Source organism: Schistocerca gregaria, chromosome X, assembly GCF_023897955.1.
Source record: "Schistocerca gregaria isolate iqSchGreg1 chromosome X, iqSchGreg1.2, whole genome shotgun sequence".
Classification (NCBI taxonomy): Eukaryota; Metazoa; Arthropoda; class Insecta; order Orthoptera; family Acrididae; genus Schistocerca; species Schistocerca gregaria.
This window is the reverse complement of record NC_064931.1, coordinates 719,273,841-719,290,157: the sequence shown is the minus strand read 5'-3', so window position 1 is coordinate 719,290,157 and position 16,317 is coordinate 719,273,841. Positions and strand designations below refer to the sequence as shown.

Sequence of the window (16,317 nt, the reverse complement as noted above, 5' to 3'; positions counted from 1 at the left end):
AACCTCATCGAGTTTCAGTACCCCACTACAATCACTCCAGTGAAATTCCAACCCACAGTCTACCCATAACACTCCCTCTTTGACTATCCTACAGCAACATCCACACTTATCATGGATTGTAACACAGATTACAAGCTTAAAAATATAAATAAATCACTTAACACACTTTACACTACATGCATCTCCATTATTTATGAGCAGCAAAATTCAGTTGGTTGGTTGGTTTTCGTGAAGGAGACCAGACAGCGAGGTCATCGGTCTCACCGGGTTAGGGAAGGACGGGGAAGGAAGTCGGCCATGCCCTTTGAAAGGAACCATCCCGGCATTTGCCTGGAGCGATTTAGGGAAATCACGGAAAACCTAAATCAGGATGGCCGGACGCGGGATGGAACCGCAGCAAAATTCAGTCCTAAGCACTTCAGGTGTATGATATAATGTAAAAAGTTATTTATTTCCTCTTACAACAACAACTTAGCACTCACTCAACTGAGTATCTGTGAATTATTATAATCACAACAGAATGTAACTTTACTGTATGTAAACTGCACATAAACAACTAGTGCGTGAGATTCTAAATCAAACAACTTAAGATTTACAATCACTTATTGACAGTATAATATAATTTGGTAGATAAAAATTCTACTCAACAAGCGGTGGTGGAACACACACATAAAAGGAGGTTATAATTATGCAAGCCTTCAGCTTCAGCTTACTGTCTGGTAAGTCCCCCCCCCCCCCCCCCCCGACCAGTGGTTCTGGGTGAAATTTCAAAATCTACCCCTTTCTCTAGACCTCTCCAGTCCTTCTCCTACAGCCCTCTTCCTTCCCCTTCTACCCTTCTGCTGGAAGAAGTAGCCAATGGCTCTGAAAGATTGCATAATCATAACCTTCTTTTGTGTGTGTGTGTGTGAACTGCCACCACTTGGTGAGTAGATTTTTTATTTATCTAATAAAATTATAACTTCAGATTTATGCTACTTTCTGGAAATATGAAGTTAATAATGAATGGACACACACAAATTAAATTGTTGGATAGAAAAACAGAACAATTAAATGGGATTCTCTAAGTTGAGTGCGCCAAAACTTAAACAACTATATAACTACAACCTGATCTTAGGATCTTTTCATGTTTTCTGGACTAACACATAAAGGAAAGTGATACCTTTAATCGTATGCTTAAAAATGCACTAATACATGTATTTAATGAGTAATTTGTACTGAACTTACTGTTATTACAATCCAGATAACTGATCTTTACAAGATCCCAAAAACTCTGACAGCTCTCCTTGTGTAGTCTTACCAATACACTTATGAAAAAGCTAATTTGTAGATGTTACAGGCTGAGTATTAAAACACCATATGCCAATTACATACAATAAAAACGCAGGTTGAAAATAATAAAGACATAGAAAATGCTAAAACTACACTGCCATATCACAACCTAATTACATTAAAACAAGAAACACAGGTATGCAATAGTGTATTTGTGGATACAGAGGTACAAAGTTCAAAGCCATACCAGCCACACATCAATCTTATTACAGTTACATCAGCCATCCATGAATATTTTCTTATATATCAATAAAGTTTATGAGCCTACACATAATTAACACTCTATCTAAAGAAGTAAGCATGATCAATGCCAGTTACCATTTAGGATAGGATAAAACATTATACAGGAAGTAAAAAATCATATTTATCTAATTACGGTGCCAGAAAAATTGTTGAAATACAAGTCAACACTGTGTTTAGCTGAACAATATAAGCAGGCCACCAAGAGGTAGAGTGACAAAAGCTGTGGACAGTCTGAGGAGGAAATTATTGGTGTCTTTCATATAGGGTTGGTTGCAGGTAATATGCAGAAGGTGTTGAGAGAGAGAGAGAGAGAGAGAGAGAGAGAGAGAGAGAGAGAGAGAGAGAGAGAGGGGGGGGGGGGGGGGTAGGTGGGTTCTGGAATGGACCTAAGGATTTCAGGAGGAACTGGTGTCTGACAGTGGTGAAAGCCCTCAGCCAAGTAAAGCAATTCCAGTAGTTCATAGCCACAGCAGTAGAGCCTTTGTTGGTATGTAAGATGTTAAGGTCAGGATTAGTTTTTACGTGGTGGATTGTGGGTCTTCCTGCAGATGTAATGTGGGTTTCCATGTTACAAATGTGTCACCAAAAGGATTTCAACGATGGAAGAATGCATGCAGTAAAAGGTAGACAGATGGGTTTTGCAGGTTACAGTGTCACTGAGTCCAGAGACCTGTCCAACAAAACAGGAGGATGTAAGTCATGGTGTCAGCTTCACCAGCCACCATTGCAGAAAGCCCTATTATCTAGAGATGTTGACTTTGTACCTTCACACAACTTGTAAAAGTGCTACAAAACTGGTGAATAGGTGGAAGGTTACAAGCACCATTTGACATCAAAGGCCAACCTTTCAGGTCACCCCTGGAACTTGAACCTCAAAATATTGCCATTTCTCACATCACATCACAATTGTAGCATAGGAGTCATCTGCCACATCAGTTTCACCCTGAAAAGACCTTTTGGGCCAGATAACATTAAGACACATCTGCCACCTACCCAACTGCCCTGTTGTAGCCAGTTGATGACATCATCACAGCACCAACCATTAACAGACTTGGAAATGAAGCAGCCTCTATATGCAGCCATCTATGGGGCAGGTCCAAGCAACTGTGGTCAGTTCACAAATAACTTCCTCACCCTCCAGTCTGTGCCATAGCCAGTATGTTCTGATCCTATGGGCTGACAGCATTTTTCCAGCTTCCCTATAAGGAAGTGAGAGAGGGGTCATGATGTGGCAGCATACAGATTCACTGCAGCCTCATAAGGAGATTCCAGACTGCCATGAAGATTCCAAAGAGACTTGTCCAGTTCCAGCAAGTACTTCATCACATCCCTTGGCAGCCAGCATCTGCTCATGGCAGTACGTTCTTGTAATGACACAAAGGAATAATACCCAACTACAGAACTGTTGCACTCTTATCAATTACGGCTAAGGTGTCCATGCAGACTGATTCAGTTTTTGCACAGTCACTTCTTGGATGTTTGCATGTCAGTTGGCAAAGCTCTTGAAATATTGCATAATACCAGGACTCTTTTTCTATGCACCATTCATTCAAGTGTCTCACTGTACAACAGCTTAGTGTAATAAATTGCAGGTTGATGAGGCAGTTCATGTTCGGACACTGACAACTAGCTCCTACTGGAGAGCAACATTAAATTCTTCACCATACAAAATGTAAAAATGTAGTAGTCTTTGACTAAATTATTCATTAATCAACACTGAAAAAATCATATCGCACACTTATCTGGCAGGCTCTCATGATGTAAGAAGATACAGTACAACTGCCATTTGTGCACAAAATAGATTGTTTACAAAACATTTGTACAGTTTATACTGACTGGGATACTTGACAATTTTGTGGGATCTAAATGATGAGTGAAATTAATGGTTTGTGTCTCACTGAAGACATGATCATTAGAAACTGCGCACACACTCTGATTCAACATGTATGGGTATTTAAACCCCATTACTCCCATTGCAAGTACAGTACTAATAGTGCTCTATCCTTTTTCCACCATTTAGCATGATTTACATTTCTCTGAATGCTTTGTACACATGGAAAATGTCAAGTCAGGCAATGTCTCGCATTTCATGCTAACCTATACTGCCCTCCTCAGTAGCTTGCTGGATGAGCCAGACATCAGGCTGATGAAGTGCAGAAGCATATCACCTGTAATACATCAATATTACTTACACATTGCTCCATTAAAACAAATATGCAGATTTATGTGTGTTTTATTTGTTTATTTTTCATGAATATGAATCATTTCATTCACTGGTGTGGACTATTCCAGCAGTAACTAGTTACAAATGGCAGAGGGCAGGAAATCCCAGAAAATAATTGCTGAAGAATTTTTTTATTACTTAAATATTACAAACAAGCCTTACAATGAACATTCAAAACTCTTAAATCATTTGAGAGCAAAGCTGCTCATATAAACAGGTAACCAGCAAAAAATGAAAGCTTGGAAAAGGTACTCTACATACTTAAGACACACACACACACACACACACACACACACACACACACACACACACAACTATTATTCCTTTTGCATTTTTTGTGTTGTCTTTGGGAGGTACAAATATCAATCTAAACAAATAAAGCCTTCGACATCAGTTTGCCATTCTGTGAGTTACTTATCCACCTCAGCAAATGTGGATGTTTGCTTGATGTTTCCATCACTACTAATTTTATAACTTCTATTCTTAATGTGTATGTTGGTGCTCCAATTCATTTCTGATCCTTGTAATGTCTGATTTTAATGTGCAACAACACAACCAGCATTGAAATGACATGCCCTTATGGTAAATCATATTTCTATTCTTAGCTCTGTCTCATATCTGAAATCTACAAAAGGAATTTTTCTTTGTATGCTTTGTAATGCCCATTAAATGAAGTTAAATTTATTTTTTCATTAAGTATTTTACATTTCTGTATCAAATTATTAAAAAAAATTAGCTTAATATTTCAATGCAATTTTTTACATTATTTTCTCACATGTAGGTGTGTAATTTAACAATGAACCAAAGTTATTCTTGTAACTGTGTAGAACACTTAATTTAAGCACCACTGAGAATATGCCACACATATATGAAATAACATCAAATTACATTGAGACAATGAATAATATTACTCATTCTCTGCTGTCTTAGTCTTTCTTGTCCTGATACTAATTTGAACAAAATAAAATATACCACCACTGTTGTAATATCTTAATTCCATGATATAATTTCTTATTACACAATATTTACTTGCACTTATTTAACTAATCAAATAACACAAACCATTTTATGGCTGCTGAAATTATAAATCAGTATCTTTCAAGATACATGAACAATCAATGTTAAATCCATCACCATCACTGTTTATTTTTAAAGCAAGCTGCATGGAGAAAATTGGGCATATTTCTCACTGGAAATTAAACTGTACTGTGAGCTTCCCCAAACTGTTTACAAAAGTCACTAATACAAATTATTTTGAAGGCAGGACAATGACAACATAATCAAAATTTGTATTATGTTGAACTCACTTGTAATTTCAGTTATATAATGATAGCTAATGCAGGTTTAATTGCATATATTTGTGGCAAAATCATACGAACTACACAACATCTGGTAACACAATAACTAAATAGTGGCCAGAAACTGTTCTGTATATGTCTACAATAAAAAGGAAAATGATTGACAATCTGATATGGAAATCATATTTTCATACAAAACTTAAGTCTATAATGTGGTAGTTAAAAATGAAATGAAATACTTGACATGGAAAAACATTGAGTAGGTGCAATAAGGATAACTTATTAGCACTGGTTAACATTTCAGTCAGAATTACTGATAATGAATGCAGTTAAATTCAATGACATTTCCTTTTCTGCTTTTTCTTTTCTTCTATGTGATCATGTCCTTACCCTCCCTGTAAAGGAGTTGAATTAGGTGTTTTTTACTGAAGATACTAATTATGTTACAATTATCACAGCACAATCTTGTTCAATAGCAACAGATAATCAAATTGCATGCATCATTGTATTCTCACCAAGTACAAGAACATCAACTTGTTCCATAAATTTTTACTGATTTCCCTCTACCCAAATATTTCTGGAATCCACACATGACAAGAATTTAATACAAAGCAGTAGTGCCCCTTCAGTGGATATACTAGTTACACCTAAAAAATTGAATGAACAATCAGGAAGAATTTTCACACAATTCATCTATTTTAAGAAGACTAAATAATTAATTAACAACAAATAATATCCAACAAACCATGCATATTTCAATGAAAAAAAAAAGTTTCTCTCAACACTATTAAGAGAAATGTTGAGGCAAATATAGATGATCTTAATGCTTACATTTTAGAGTAATTAACCAATCCCGTTGGTGGTGATGGAGTTTTGATCAATGGCCTTATTTCAGCAAACTTAGGATGGTTCTTATCACCAAGCAATTTGAATATAACTGTTTCACTGGTGGTGATGTAACAACCCATCTGACTCATTCTCTAAAGCAAACCAAAATAAATTCAGTTGTATTTAATGAAAAATACAAGATCATTAATTTGAACTTTACAAAGACATTTATGAATTAAAATCGCATTCATTCAAAACATTTCAAACATTCAAATATAAAATGCAATTTACTCAAAGCAAACTGTTTCAATATGATAAACACAAGCTGAAGTGCAAACAGTGACGCAGTACACCATAACTTTGACAATAAAAAAGGTGCTAAGATCAGTAATAATAACTTTTACTCTCAATAACTGGTTTCAGTAATCAGTGTTACTACCTTCAGATCTGGAAAGCATTTATATGACTGTATAGAAAACAATTGTAATATGCACGATCAGGTACAGTGTAAAAGAAAAAAAATACAACAAATATTGCATATTTCTTAAAAGAACAGTGGAAGTGCTATTTCTCACAAATTGGCAGGTGTGTAACAGACTAGAAGCTTGATACATCAGCACATCAGAATTAAAACAACTATATACACAGTTATTCACCACACATATCTGTCTTATATCAATCACAAGGGAGCACATCACCGCTACCAGGGTGCTGCGACACTGGCAGGCAGTGACCAGTAAAGGCTACTGGCTGGCTGGTAGGTAGGTTTAAAAGAGAGGGGGGTGGATCAAACTACGAGGTCATTGGTCCCTTGTTCCTAATAAAACAATGCCACAAGTGTGAGAATAAAACAGACAAAACATATAACACCAAACAAAAAGAAAGGAGAGACCACAAGAACGAAGGAAAGGCAACTACCACTAAAAGGAACAAAAGAGGACAAGCAAACAACAGAGAGATGCAAGAAACAGTTAGAAGAGAGTAAAACAAGAAAGGAGATTATAGTGGCTGGCCGACCACAAAATTAAAAAGGAAAAGCCAACCACTCTGCAACACATTAAAACTTCCACCCTAAAAGCACTAGGGTGGAGGACACAGAGGGACAACGGACATGCGCTAAAACTTGGATCAAATGATAAAACCCATTCTCATGAATAAAACGTAAAACTAAATCAGCCAATGAGGCATTGTCAGGTAAAATGAGCAGCAACGAGTCCGGTAACCCAAGATTTCAACCCTGGGCAGTCAAAGTGGGACAAGGCACCAGAATATGGGCTACTATCAACCAGGTGCCACACTGACACTGAGGTAGGTCTTCACAGCACAGGAGATAGCCACGAGTCGCCCAGGAATGGCCAATGCGGAGCCAGTAGAGAACCACAGAGTCCCTGCGAGAGGCTCTCATTGAGGACTTCCACACATTTGTGGTCACCTAAACTGCTCACAGTTTGTTGTGTGTACTGAGATTGTTCCATTCCGTCTACCAAAACTGAAAAACCTTGCGGCGTAATAACGAACATACATCACTTATGGGGATGCCCATCTCCAGAAGCGGTTTCCGTGTAGCCTGTTTGGCCATCCTGTCAGCAAGTTCATTTCCTAGGATTCCGATGTGTCCACGGGTCCAGATGAACACCACTAAACGACTGGGCCATTCCAGGGCATAGATGGACTCCGGATGGACGCTACCAAAGGATGATGATGGTAGCACTGGTCGATACTTTTCAGGCTGCTCAAGGAGTCAGTACATAAAAGAAGTCTCCCCAGGGCATGAACAGAGATACTGAAGTGCACGAGAAATGGCTACCAGCTGTGGAGCGAATACACTGCAGCCATTGGGTAAGGAATGCTATTCAATGCGGCCGCCATGAATGTAGGCAAAGCCAAAGCGACCATCAGCCATCAAGACGTTGGTGTAAACCACTTCTGAGCCCTGGAACACGTCAAGAATCAAGAGGAAGTGACAGCGGAGAGCCGCAGGGGTAACGCAGTCAATAGGGCCACGTGAAAGTTCCAGATGAAGCTGCGGCCGGGGCATTCACCACGGAGGTGTACGTGAATGGACCGCAACCAGATGTGGTAAAAAGGACTCCAGTTTGGAGAGAAGAGACCACATGCGAACTGCAATTGTTAGCCCTGACCTAGGCCGCCTAAGCAGGAGATGGACTGCTGTGGGCGGGAAAAGGAGACAGTAATTCGGATGCTCAGGAAAACTACGAATGTGTGCTATGTAACTGGCAAGCAGTTGTGCACATCTGATTTCCAATGGAGGGACACCAGTCTCCAACAGTACACTAGTCACCAGACTCATCCTAAAAGCTCCTGTCGCTAGTCAAACCCTGCAGTGGTACACAAGGTCAAGTAATGCAAAACTGAGGGCACTGCCAAACCATAAACCACACTCCCATAGTCATTTCGGGATTGGACAAGGGCTCTGTAGAGTCGCAGGAGTGTAGAGCGATCTGCAACCCAACTGGCATTGCTCAGGCAATGGAGGGCATTGAGGTGCTGCCAGCACTCCTGCTTAAGCTGATGAAGATGAGGAAGCCAAGTCAATCAGGCATCAAAAAAACAGTCCTAAGAATCGATATGTCTCCACTACAGTGAGTGGATCGTCATGAACGTAAAGTTCTGTGTCCAGATGAACGGTACAATGCCAACAGAAGTGCATGACACACGACTTTGTGGCTCAAAACTGACAGCCATGGGCTAGAGCCCATGACTGCGCCTTGTGGATGGCTCCCTGTAGGCGATGCTCAGCAACACCAGTACTGAAGCAGCAGCACGAAATGCAGAAGTCGTCTGCATACAGAGAAGGTGAGATGGAGGGCCCAACAGCTGCTGCTAGAGCGTTAATTGACACTAAAAATGGAGAGACTCTCAATCCAGAGCCCTGTGTGACTCGATTCCCCTGGTTATGGATGGAATTATGGCAGGCACCAATTTGGACATGGAAAGTATGGAGTGACAGGAAATTTTGGATAAAAATTGGGAGCGGACCACTCATACAATGTGGAAAGGATATGATGTCACCAGGTCGTGTCATACGCTTTTCATAAATCAAAGAAGACAGCGACCAGGTGTTTACGCCTGGAAAAGGCTATTTGGATGGCAGACTCTAGCAACACAAGGTAATCAGTGGTAGAGCGACCATGGCGGAAGCTGCCCTGACATGGAGCCAGTAGGCCACGTGACCCCAGGACCTAACCCAACTGCTGACATACCATACATTCCAGCAGATTACAAACAATGTTGGTGAGGCAGATGGGCCGATAGCTATCCACATCAAGCGGGTTTTTAATGGGTTTGGGCACTGAAATGATGGTGCTCTCCCGCCATTGCAAAGGAAGATGCCATCGCACCAGATCCGGTTGAAAATGAGGAGATGTCACTTGCAGTCAGATGAGAGATGTTTAATCATCCGGCTGTGGACCCGATCAGGCACAGGAGCTGTGTCGAGGCAATGTGCAAGGGCACTGAGGAGCTCCCACTCTGTAAATGGGGTGTTATAGGATTCACTGTGGCATGTAGCGAATGAGAGGAAGTCCCCTTCCAGCTGCCGTTTGAGAGTGTGAAAGGCTGGAGAGTAATTCTCCTACGCAGAGGCTCGAGCAAACTGCTTGGCAATCTTGTTTGTGTCTGTAGATAACAAGCCATTTATGGTAACACCTGTTGGGGTCTGGTACCAAAAAAAACATTTAATCTTTGCCCAGACTTGGGAAGGTGACGTATAGCACCCAATGGTCGAGACGTATCTCCCCAAAAACTCCTGCTTCCGTCATTTCATAAGTTGGCAGGCATGGAGTCATTTAAAGGCTATGAGGTGCTCCAGGGAAGGGTGGCGCTTATGCTGCTGCAAAGCTCGCTGATGTTCCTTAATTTTCAGTGATTTCCAGGAACCACCAAGGGACTGCCTTACGCCCCAGGCACCCTAAAGAGTGAGGGCTTGGGTTTATTGCCACATAAACAATTGTTGCAGTCATCTGCTCAACCATCACATAGACGTTACCGTGTGGGTGAGATTCAACGGTTACAGCAGAGGTGAAAGTTTCCCAGTCCGCCTTGTTTAAAGCCCATCTGGGCAGGTGTCCTTGGGCTTGATGCTGGGGCAGTGACAGGAAGATCGAGAAGTGGTCACTACCACACAGGTCGTCATGTGATCTCCAGTGGACAGATGGGAGAAGCCCTGGGATGGCTGAGTAACTACCATGAGCCACACTGAAACGTGTGGTGGCCCCAGTATTTAAGAGGCAGAGGTCGAACTGAGACAATAAATTTTGACATCTCTGCCTCGGCCAGTAAGCACGGTGACACCCCACAAGGGGTTATGAGCGTTAAAATCTCCCAAAAGTAGGAAAGGTTTAGGGAGTTGATCAATTAGTGCAGCTAGTATATTCAGGGGTAATGAATGCACCATCTAGAGGAAGATAAACATTGCAAGCAGTTATTTCCTGTGTCATCCTTATTCTGACAGCCACAGCTTCAAGAGGGGTTTGAAAGGGCACAGGTTCACTGCAGACTGAGTTTAGGACATAAACGCAGACTCCACCTGACACTCGATTATAGTCGCTACGGTTCCTGTAATATCCCTTACAGCCGCAGAGGGCAGGGGTCTGCATTGTCGGGAACCAGGTTTCCTGGAGGGCAATGCAGATAGCAGATGTAAAGCTTAACAGTTGCCGTAGCTCAGCCAGGTGGTGGAAAAAACTGCCGCAATTCCACAAGAGGATGATGTCATCGTGAGACTGGGAAGGCATGGAACATTCAATGAGGTATTTTACACCTCAGAATCACCTGCTGCCACCGACTTATTGCCTGAGCAGTCTATAACCATTGTGTCTGAGGATCTGGCGAGATCTAGGTCCTCAGCGGATGCCAAAATCTCCAAGCCATCCTCAGACACAGAGCTTGTAGGTAGCGATGGTGTGGGTGGCACTGCAATTTCCTTGGTCTTAGAGGTCTTATTTTTGGATTTCTCTTGCTGCTCCTTGGGTTTCCCTGGCTGGGACTACACTGGCTCAGTCTCTGGGACTGGGGATGAGCGTGAAGCCCTATGACCAGCTGCTTTTGGGCTCTTCAGCCACTGGTGGATGTCATCTTTCCCACTAGCAGAAACCTGGGAAGGGAGTGACCCAATGGAACCCTTCCTAGCAAGAGAAGCTGAAGAAGACTTACAATTCTCCGGCTTAGAAGTGGGGATGGACGTCACCAATGGTTGGGGGGAGGGGGGAAGTGTAGATCCCGAAGTAGGTGGTGCAGGATGAACAGGGAGGGAAATGCCCCCCAGCATCAAGGGGGCAGGTGTAGTCTTCTGGCTCTGAGAGGTGACTGGAGTTGGCAGAGCTGATAGCGCCAGAACTGTTGCAGCGGTGCTGTAAGGTGATGTCACATACACAGGATGAAGGCATTCAAATTTTCTCTTAGCCTCAGTGTAGGTCAGTCAGTCCAGGATCTTGTACTCCCGACTTTCCTTTTTTTCTGGAGAATCCTGCAGTCTGGCGAGCAAGGCGAATGGTGCTCTACACAGTTGACACAGACGGGAGGCAGGGCACATGGAGTACTGGGATGCGATGGGCTTCCGCAATCTCGGCATGGGATGCTGGAAGTACAGTAGGAAGACATATGGCCGAACTTCCAGCACCTGTGGGTGCAATTGTCAATGTTTGTCCTTTACTGGTCAGTGCCTACCAGCTTAGTAGTGCCCTGGCTGCAATGATGTGCTCCAAAGGGGGTGATATGAGACAGATGTGTATGTGGTGAATAACTGTGTACACAGTTGTTTTAATTTTGATATGCCAATGCATCTGTCTTCTAGTCTTACATAATTGCTAATTCATGAGAAAAAGCAATTTTACTGCTATTTTAAAAATGTGCAAAAATCTGTCTGTCAAGGTATGTCATACTTACTTTTTCTTTTCTTTTTTTACCTGATATCATATATTACAGTTGTTTTGTATATAGTTGCACTGCATAAATGCCTTCTGGATCTGAAGATGGTAATACTGATTAATGAAACCATTCATCAAGAATAAAGGTTACTATTGCTGATCTTGGCAAAGAAGTTTACCTTCTCAATCACCTCTTGTGGCTCAAAATGTGTAAACTAAAAGATGAGAATAATGTAGATTCACTATTAACAATGAAAATTCAATCAAGAAACACACTTTGTCATAGCAGTGGAGATTTCATTAAGATTCCCTACTTTATTGCAACATTTTTTTATGAATTATTGTAAAACTGGCTCATTTCATTTCAAATCATAGTGAAAGATTGCAATTATGATAGATGGAACATGCAAATAGCTAAACTGAAGAGAGAGAGAATAAAGAAGAAAATAGCACATGCATGGCAGAAAACAAACCACAATATTACACAAAGATAACCCACTTTTACATTCCCGGAATTAACGTCTTTCCACGTGTTTAGAAAATAGTTTACCACTCCTGTCAAATTTCTTATGTACACAATGTTTATCCACAGCCATTTTTGCCTTAACATAATTGCAATTTTCTGGTGAGTTATTCTTTATGAAACAATTTTCTTGAAGAAAAAAACTGAAGTAATTGACATAAAATGATGCTGACATGGCACTGACCTTCAAGTAGTGTTTACAAACATCATGCAGTCAACATTTTTGACACCTAGGTGCTCTACTCAGCAGGTCTGAATCAGTTCAAGTCAGAACAATTTGTGCTTTGTCTCCTGTTGCTGCCAAGCATTACTTGGTGTGGTAGCTGATGGGAGGAATTGCTTCAATAGAAGTCGGAGGAAGGTGCGACTCCTGATGAACATTCATTTGTTTCTTGTCACTACCAACCTTAGCTTTCAATACTGTGTGCTATACAACAAGTAGTATCCTTATATTATTGTTTGTTAATTGCCATGCCAAAAGTTAATTGTGTGTACTGTGTAGTGTCACTCACACGAAAACCCTTTTGATGGAAGAGAGAGTAAAAATTCTTAAAAGAGTTGAAGTTAATCACAGAACACATGTTGCACAAACACAGAGTTTAAGAATACCTGTGTCTACGCTGAACACTATCATTAAAAACAAAGACTATTTTGGAAAGTGCAAGTATCAGTGGTCCAAATTCCAAAAAACATGAAATATGCCAGTTATTCTAATTATGCAGAACTGAAAGAAATTACAAAGAACTTGTTTCAGACAGCAAGTGCCTGGAACACCCCATGAACAGTGTGAGTTGCGCAAAAAGGGCACTGAATGTAGTCAGTGTGCTTGGAATCGAGGACTTCTCCACATCTAAAGGGTAGATTGAAAGGTTCAAGAAGCAGTACTATCTTGTGTACAAAATTGTATATGACAAAGGAAACAGGGTAAATATAAAAACTTTTAGTGAATCACATAAAGGCAGATTACAAAACAAAAACTGCCATGCAGGGAAAAACAATAAAGTTTGCATGACAGTAATGTTAGGTACAAACACTGACGGCTCAGAAAAAATTAAACTGTTCGAGGTTGGCAAATCAGAGAACTATATTGTTAAGAAGTTACAAAAATACTGCCAATAAACTACTGTGCCAATAAAGTGCAGATGACATTGGAATTATTCGAGAAGCAACTGCATAGCCATGTCACAAGAATTCTCTTGTTTGTGGATTGTTGACCTGCACATCCAAAAAATAAAAGCTTATTTAATGCACAGTTCAAGTTTCCTAAATTGAATTGCACAGCAAATTGCAGCCTTTGGATTTGGGTATTATCCATGTCTTTAAAGCTTACCACAGGAAAGCCATTATGAAGAAGGCAATAATTTTGTTGGAAGCCTCCGTTTTGCATTATATTTCCAAGGCATGGACAGAGGTGAAGAAGACAACCATGTCCAACTGATTGTGAAAAGCAGTAGTCATTCAAGCAGATGAAGTAAATGGATCTGACACACCAGCTAAGAGTAATAATGATGACACTGAAACTCTACTTGCTTCACTGTGAGGAAAGCTGCAGTTGGAGTATCCAGTGCAAGATTTCCTACACGTTAATGACAATGTTGTCACGAATGAAAGTGCATTTTTAAGGGAGAGGGTAAGCAGTCATTCCAATCCCCGGAGCAGAAAGACTTACCTTAGGGGGAAAAAAAGACAGGTGTACACTCGCGCGCACACACACACATATCCATCCGCACATACACAGACACAAGTAGACATTTTGTGTCTGTATATGTGTGGATGGATATGTGTGTGTGTGTGTGTGTGTGTGTGTGTGTGTGTGTGTGTGCGCGCGAGTGTATACCTATCCTTTTTTCCCCCTAAGGTAAGTCTTTCCGCTCCCGGGATTGGAATGACTCCTTACCCTCTCCCTTAAAACCCACATCCTTTCATCTTTCCCTCCCCTTCCCTCTTTCCTGATGAAGCAACCGCCTGTTGCGAAAGCTCGTAATTTTGTGTGTGTGTTTGTGTGTTTTTTTATTGTGCCTATCTACCGGCGCTTTTCCGCTTGGTAAGTCATGGAAATATATATATATATATATGGGTTTTAAGGGAGAGGGTAAGGAGTCATTCCAATCCCGGGAGCGGAAAGACTTTCCGCTCCCGGGATTGGAATGACTCCTTACCCTCTCCCTTAAAACCCACATCCTTTCATTTTTCCCTCTCCTTCCCTCTTTCCTGACGAAGCAACTGCCAGTTGCGAAAGCTCATAATTCTGTGTGTGTGTTTGTGTGTTTTGTTCATGTGCCTGTCTGCTGCTTTGTTACAAGTTGGCAATGCCAGTGAATGTCAAAGACTGTGGTGACAGATTGATCCATAGTGTAGTGCCATATTTAATGCACTTCACAATATTTCATGCACTTTCCCTTACAAAACGGCAAACTGCTTGATATGTTCAGCATACAGTGTTCATCCACTGACGTCAATTTTGCTGGACAAGTTACACTAAAAATGATGCATTTAGGAGAGCTCTTTAATGCGCTGTACACCTGAACTGCATTTTCTGTAGACTGCAAAATTTATATTTGCAGTCTACAAAAAATACGGCACCTTTACTTCACAAATACATAAATCAACAAGGTGGGTGCTGAGTTTGCTTTCTCCAAAATACATAATTTTTAGTCGCATTTGTTATATAAAAGTGTTAGTAAATGTCACATCAGTGGCTAAACATAGTACAAAAATCAGATGACCTTTATTAGATAGTAAATGAGTCCCTATTATGTAAATATATCATGCAAAAACTAAGAAAATGCAGGAGGGAGGGGGAGGGGGGTGGAGAATTTTACACATAACTTCTTCTGCTTAAAAAGCTATTTCCCATATATTACATTTTCCTGCATTTTTCACAAATTTTTTAAGTCTCTTGAAAAGTGTAAAAGTGGGATTTACTGTACTATGTACTTTTTAACATGAAATACCTTGCACAAAATGAGACTACTGCTAAAAGACCAGAAAAATATTCAAATAAAAATCTGTTTCATCTCTATGGCTTTGACCAACTCCAACAACTTTTGTCCTACTTATCACCTCAACATGCTGTAACTGAAACTTCCTGGCAGATTAAAACTGTGTGCTTGACAGGGACTCGAACTCTGGACCTTGGCCTTTTGCATGCAAGTGCTCTATTGACTGAGCTGCCCAAGCATGACTCACAACCCACCCTCAAAACTTCACTTCCACCATTATATAAATGTAATTTTGTTTGTGTTTTTTCTCTGACATTTTTTAATTGTTTCAGATTTGAAACTTTCTGCAGATTATGAGCCATACAAGAATTGGAATGTGGAGCTTTTCCTTTAATAGGCATTGCTCTTATTGACTGAGCTATCCAAGTATGACTCATGACTTGACCTCACAGCTTCACTTCTGCCATTATCTCTCTCCTGCTTTCCAGATTTCATAGAAGCTGTCGGGCATATCTTGCTGAACTAGAAGACATGAGAGAAAGGATCTTGCAGAGAAATGGCTTAGCCATATACTATTAGAATTCAAAATAGTGCTTATATAAGCGGTATGGAAAGATTCATCTATTAACAAACTTAAGTCATTCAGCAACTCTTCTATTAGGCATATACAGGGGCTAAGACTTAAAATGATGCCCATACATTATTTCTTTCAATCTCAGGAAGAGAAAAAAATCTGTATAATGGCAGATCGGACATGTAAGAATGATCCAGGAGTGTGCATATTCAGTATTGTTGTATGCTTGTGAGTAAGGTCACAGTAGTGAAACAAGTTTCCACACAGTCCATCTTTGGCAACTGCTTCATTCTTCACACTTCTTTTCAAAATTTCAAATTTTGCTGACTGATTGCAGTTTGGTTATATAAAATGTTGCCCAAGTACCACACATGATGCACATATCAAACTATGTTGTTTCTCATCTGCATTAAGCTATATATCTAAGAAAACACATTTGGCAGGGCAGAATGCAGTCTAATACCA

General features: G+C 40.6%; 1 protein-coding gene across 4 annotated transcripts in view; it reads right to left on the bottom strand.

Annotated features, from left to right (window-relative positions):
• Positions 1-432: 432 nt before the first annotated feature.
• Positions 433-16,317, bottom strand: part of LOC126299216 (isochorismatase domain-containing protein 1-like) — a 43,791-nt gene continuing 27,906 nt past the window's right edge. The window contains exons 4-6 of one of the 4 annotated variants that reach the window (XR_007552744.1): positions 5,929-6,077; positions 5,613-5,744; positions 3,793-5,492 (exon numbers count right to left, since the gene is read on the bottom strand). Coding sequence is in view for 3 of the 4 variants with exons in the window: in XM_049990999.1 (XP_049846956.1) it covers positions 5,468-5,492; positions 5,929-6,077 (174 nt within the window). In the remaining variant the exon portion in view is untranslated. Of the gene's footprint in view, positions 5,745-5,928; positions 6,078-16,317 lie in introns of all 4 variants that reach the window. The other 3 variants (XM_049991001.1, XM_049990999.1, XM_049991000.1) reach the window with 3 other exon arrangements.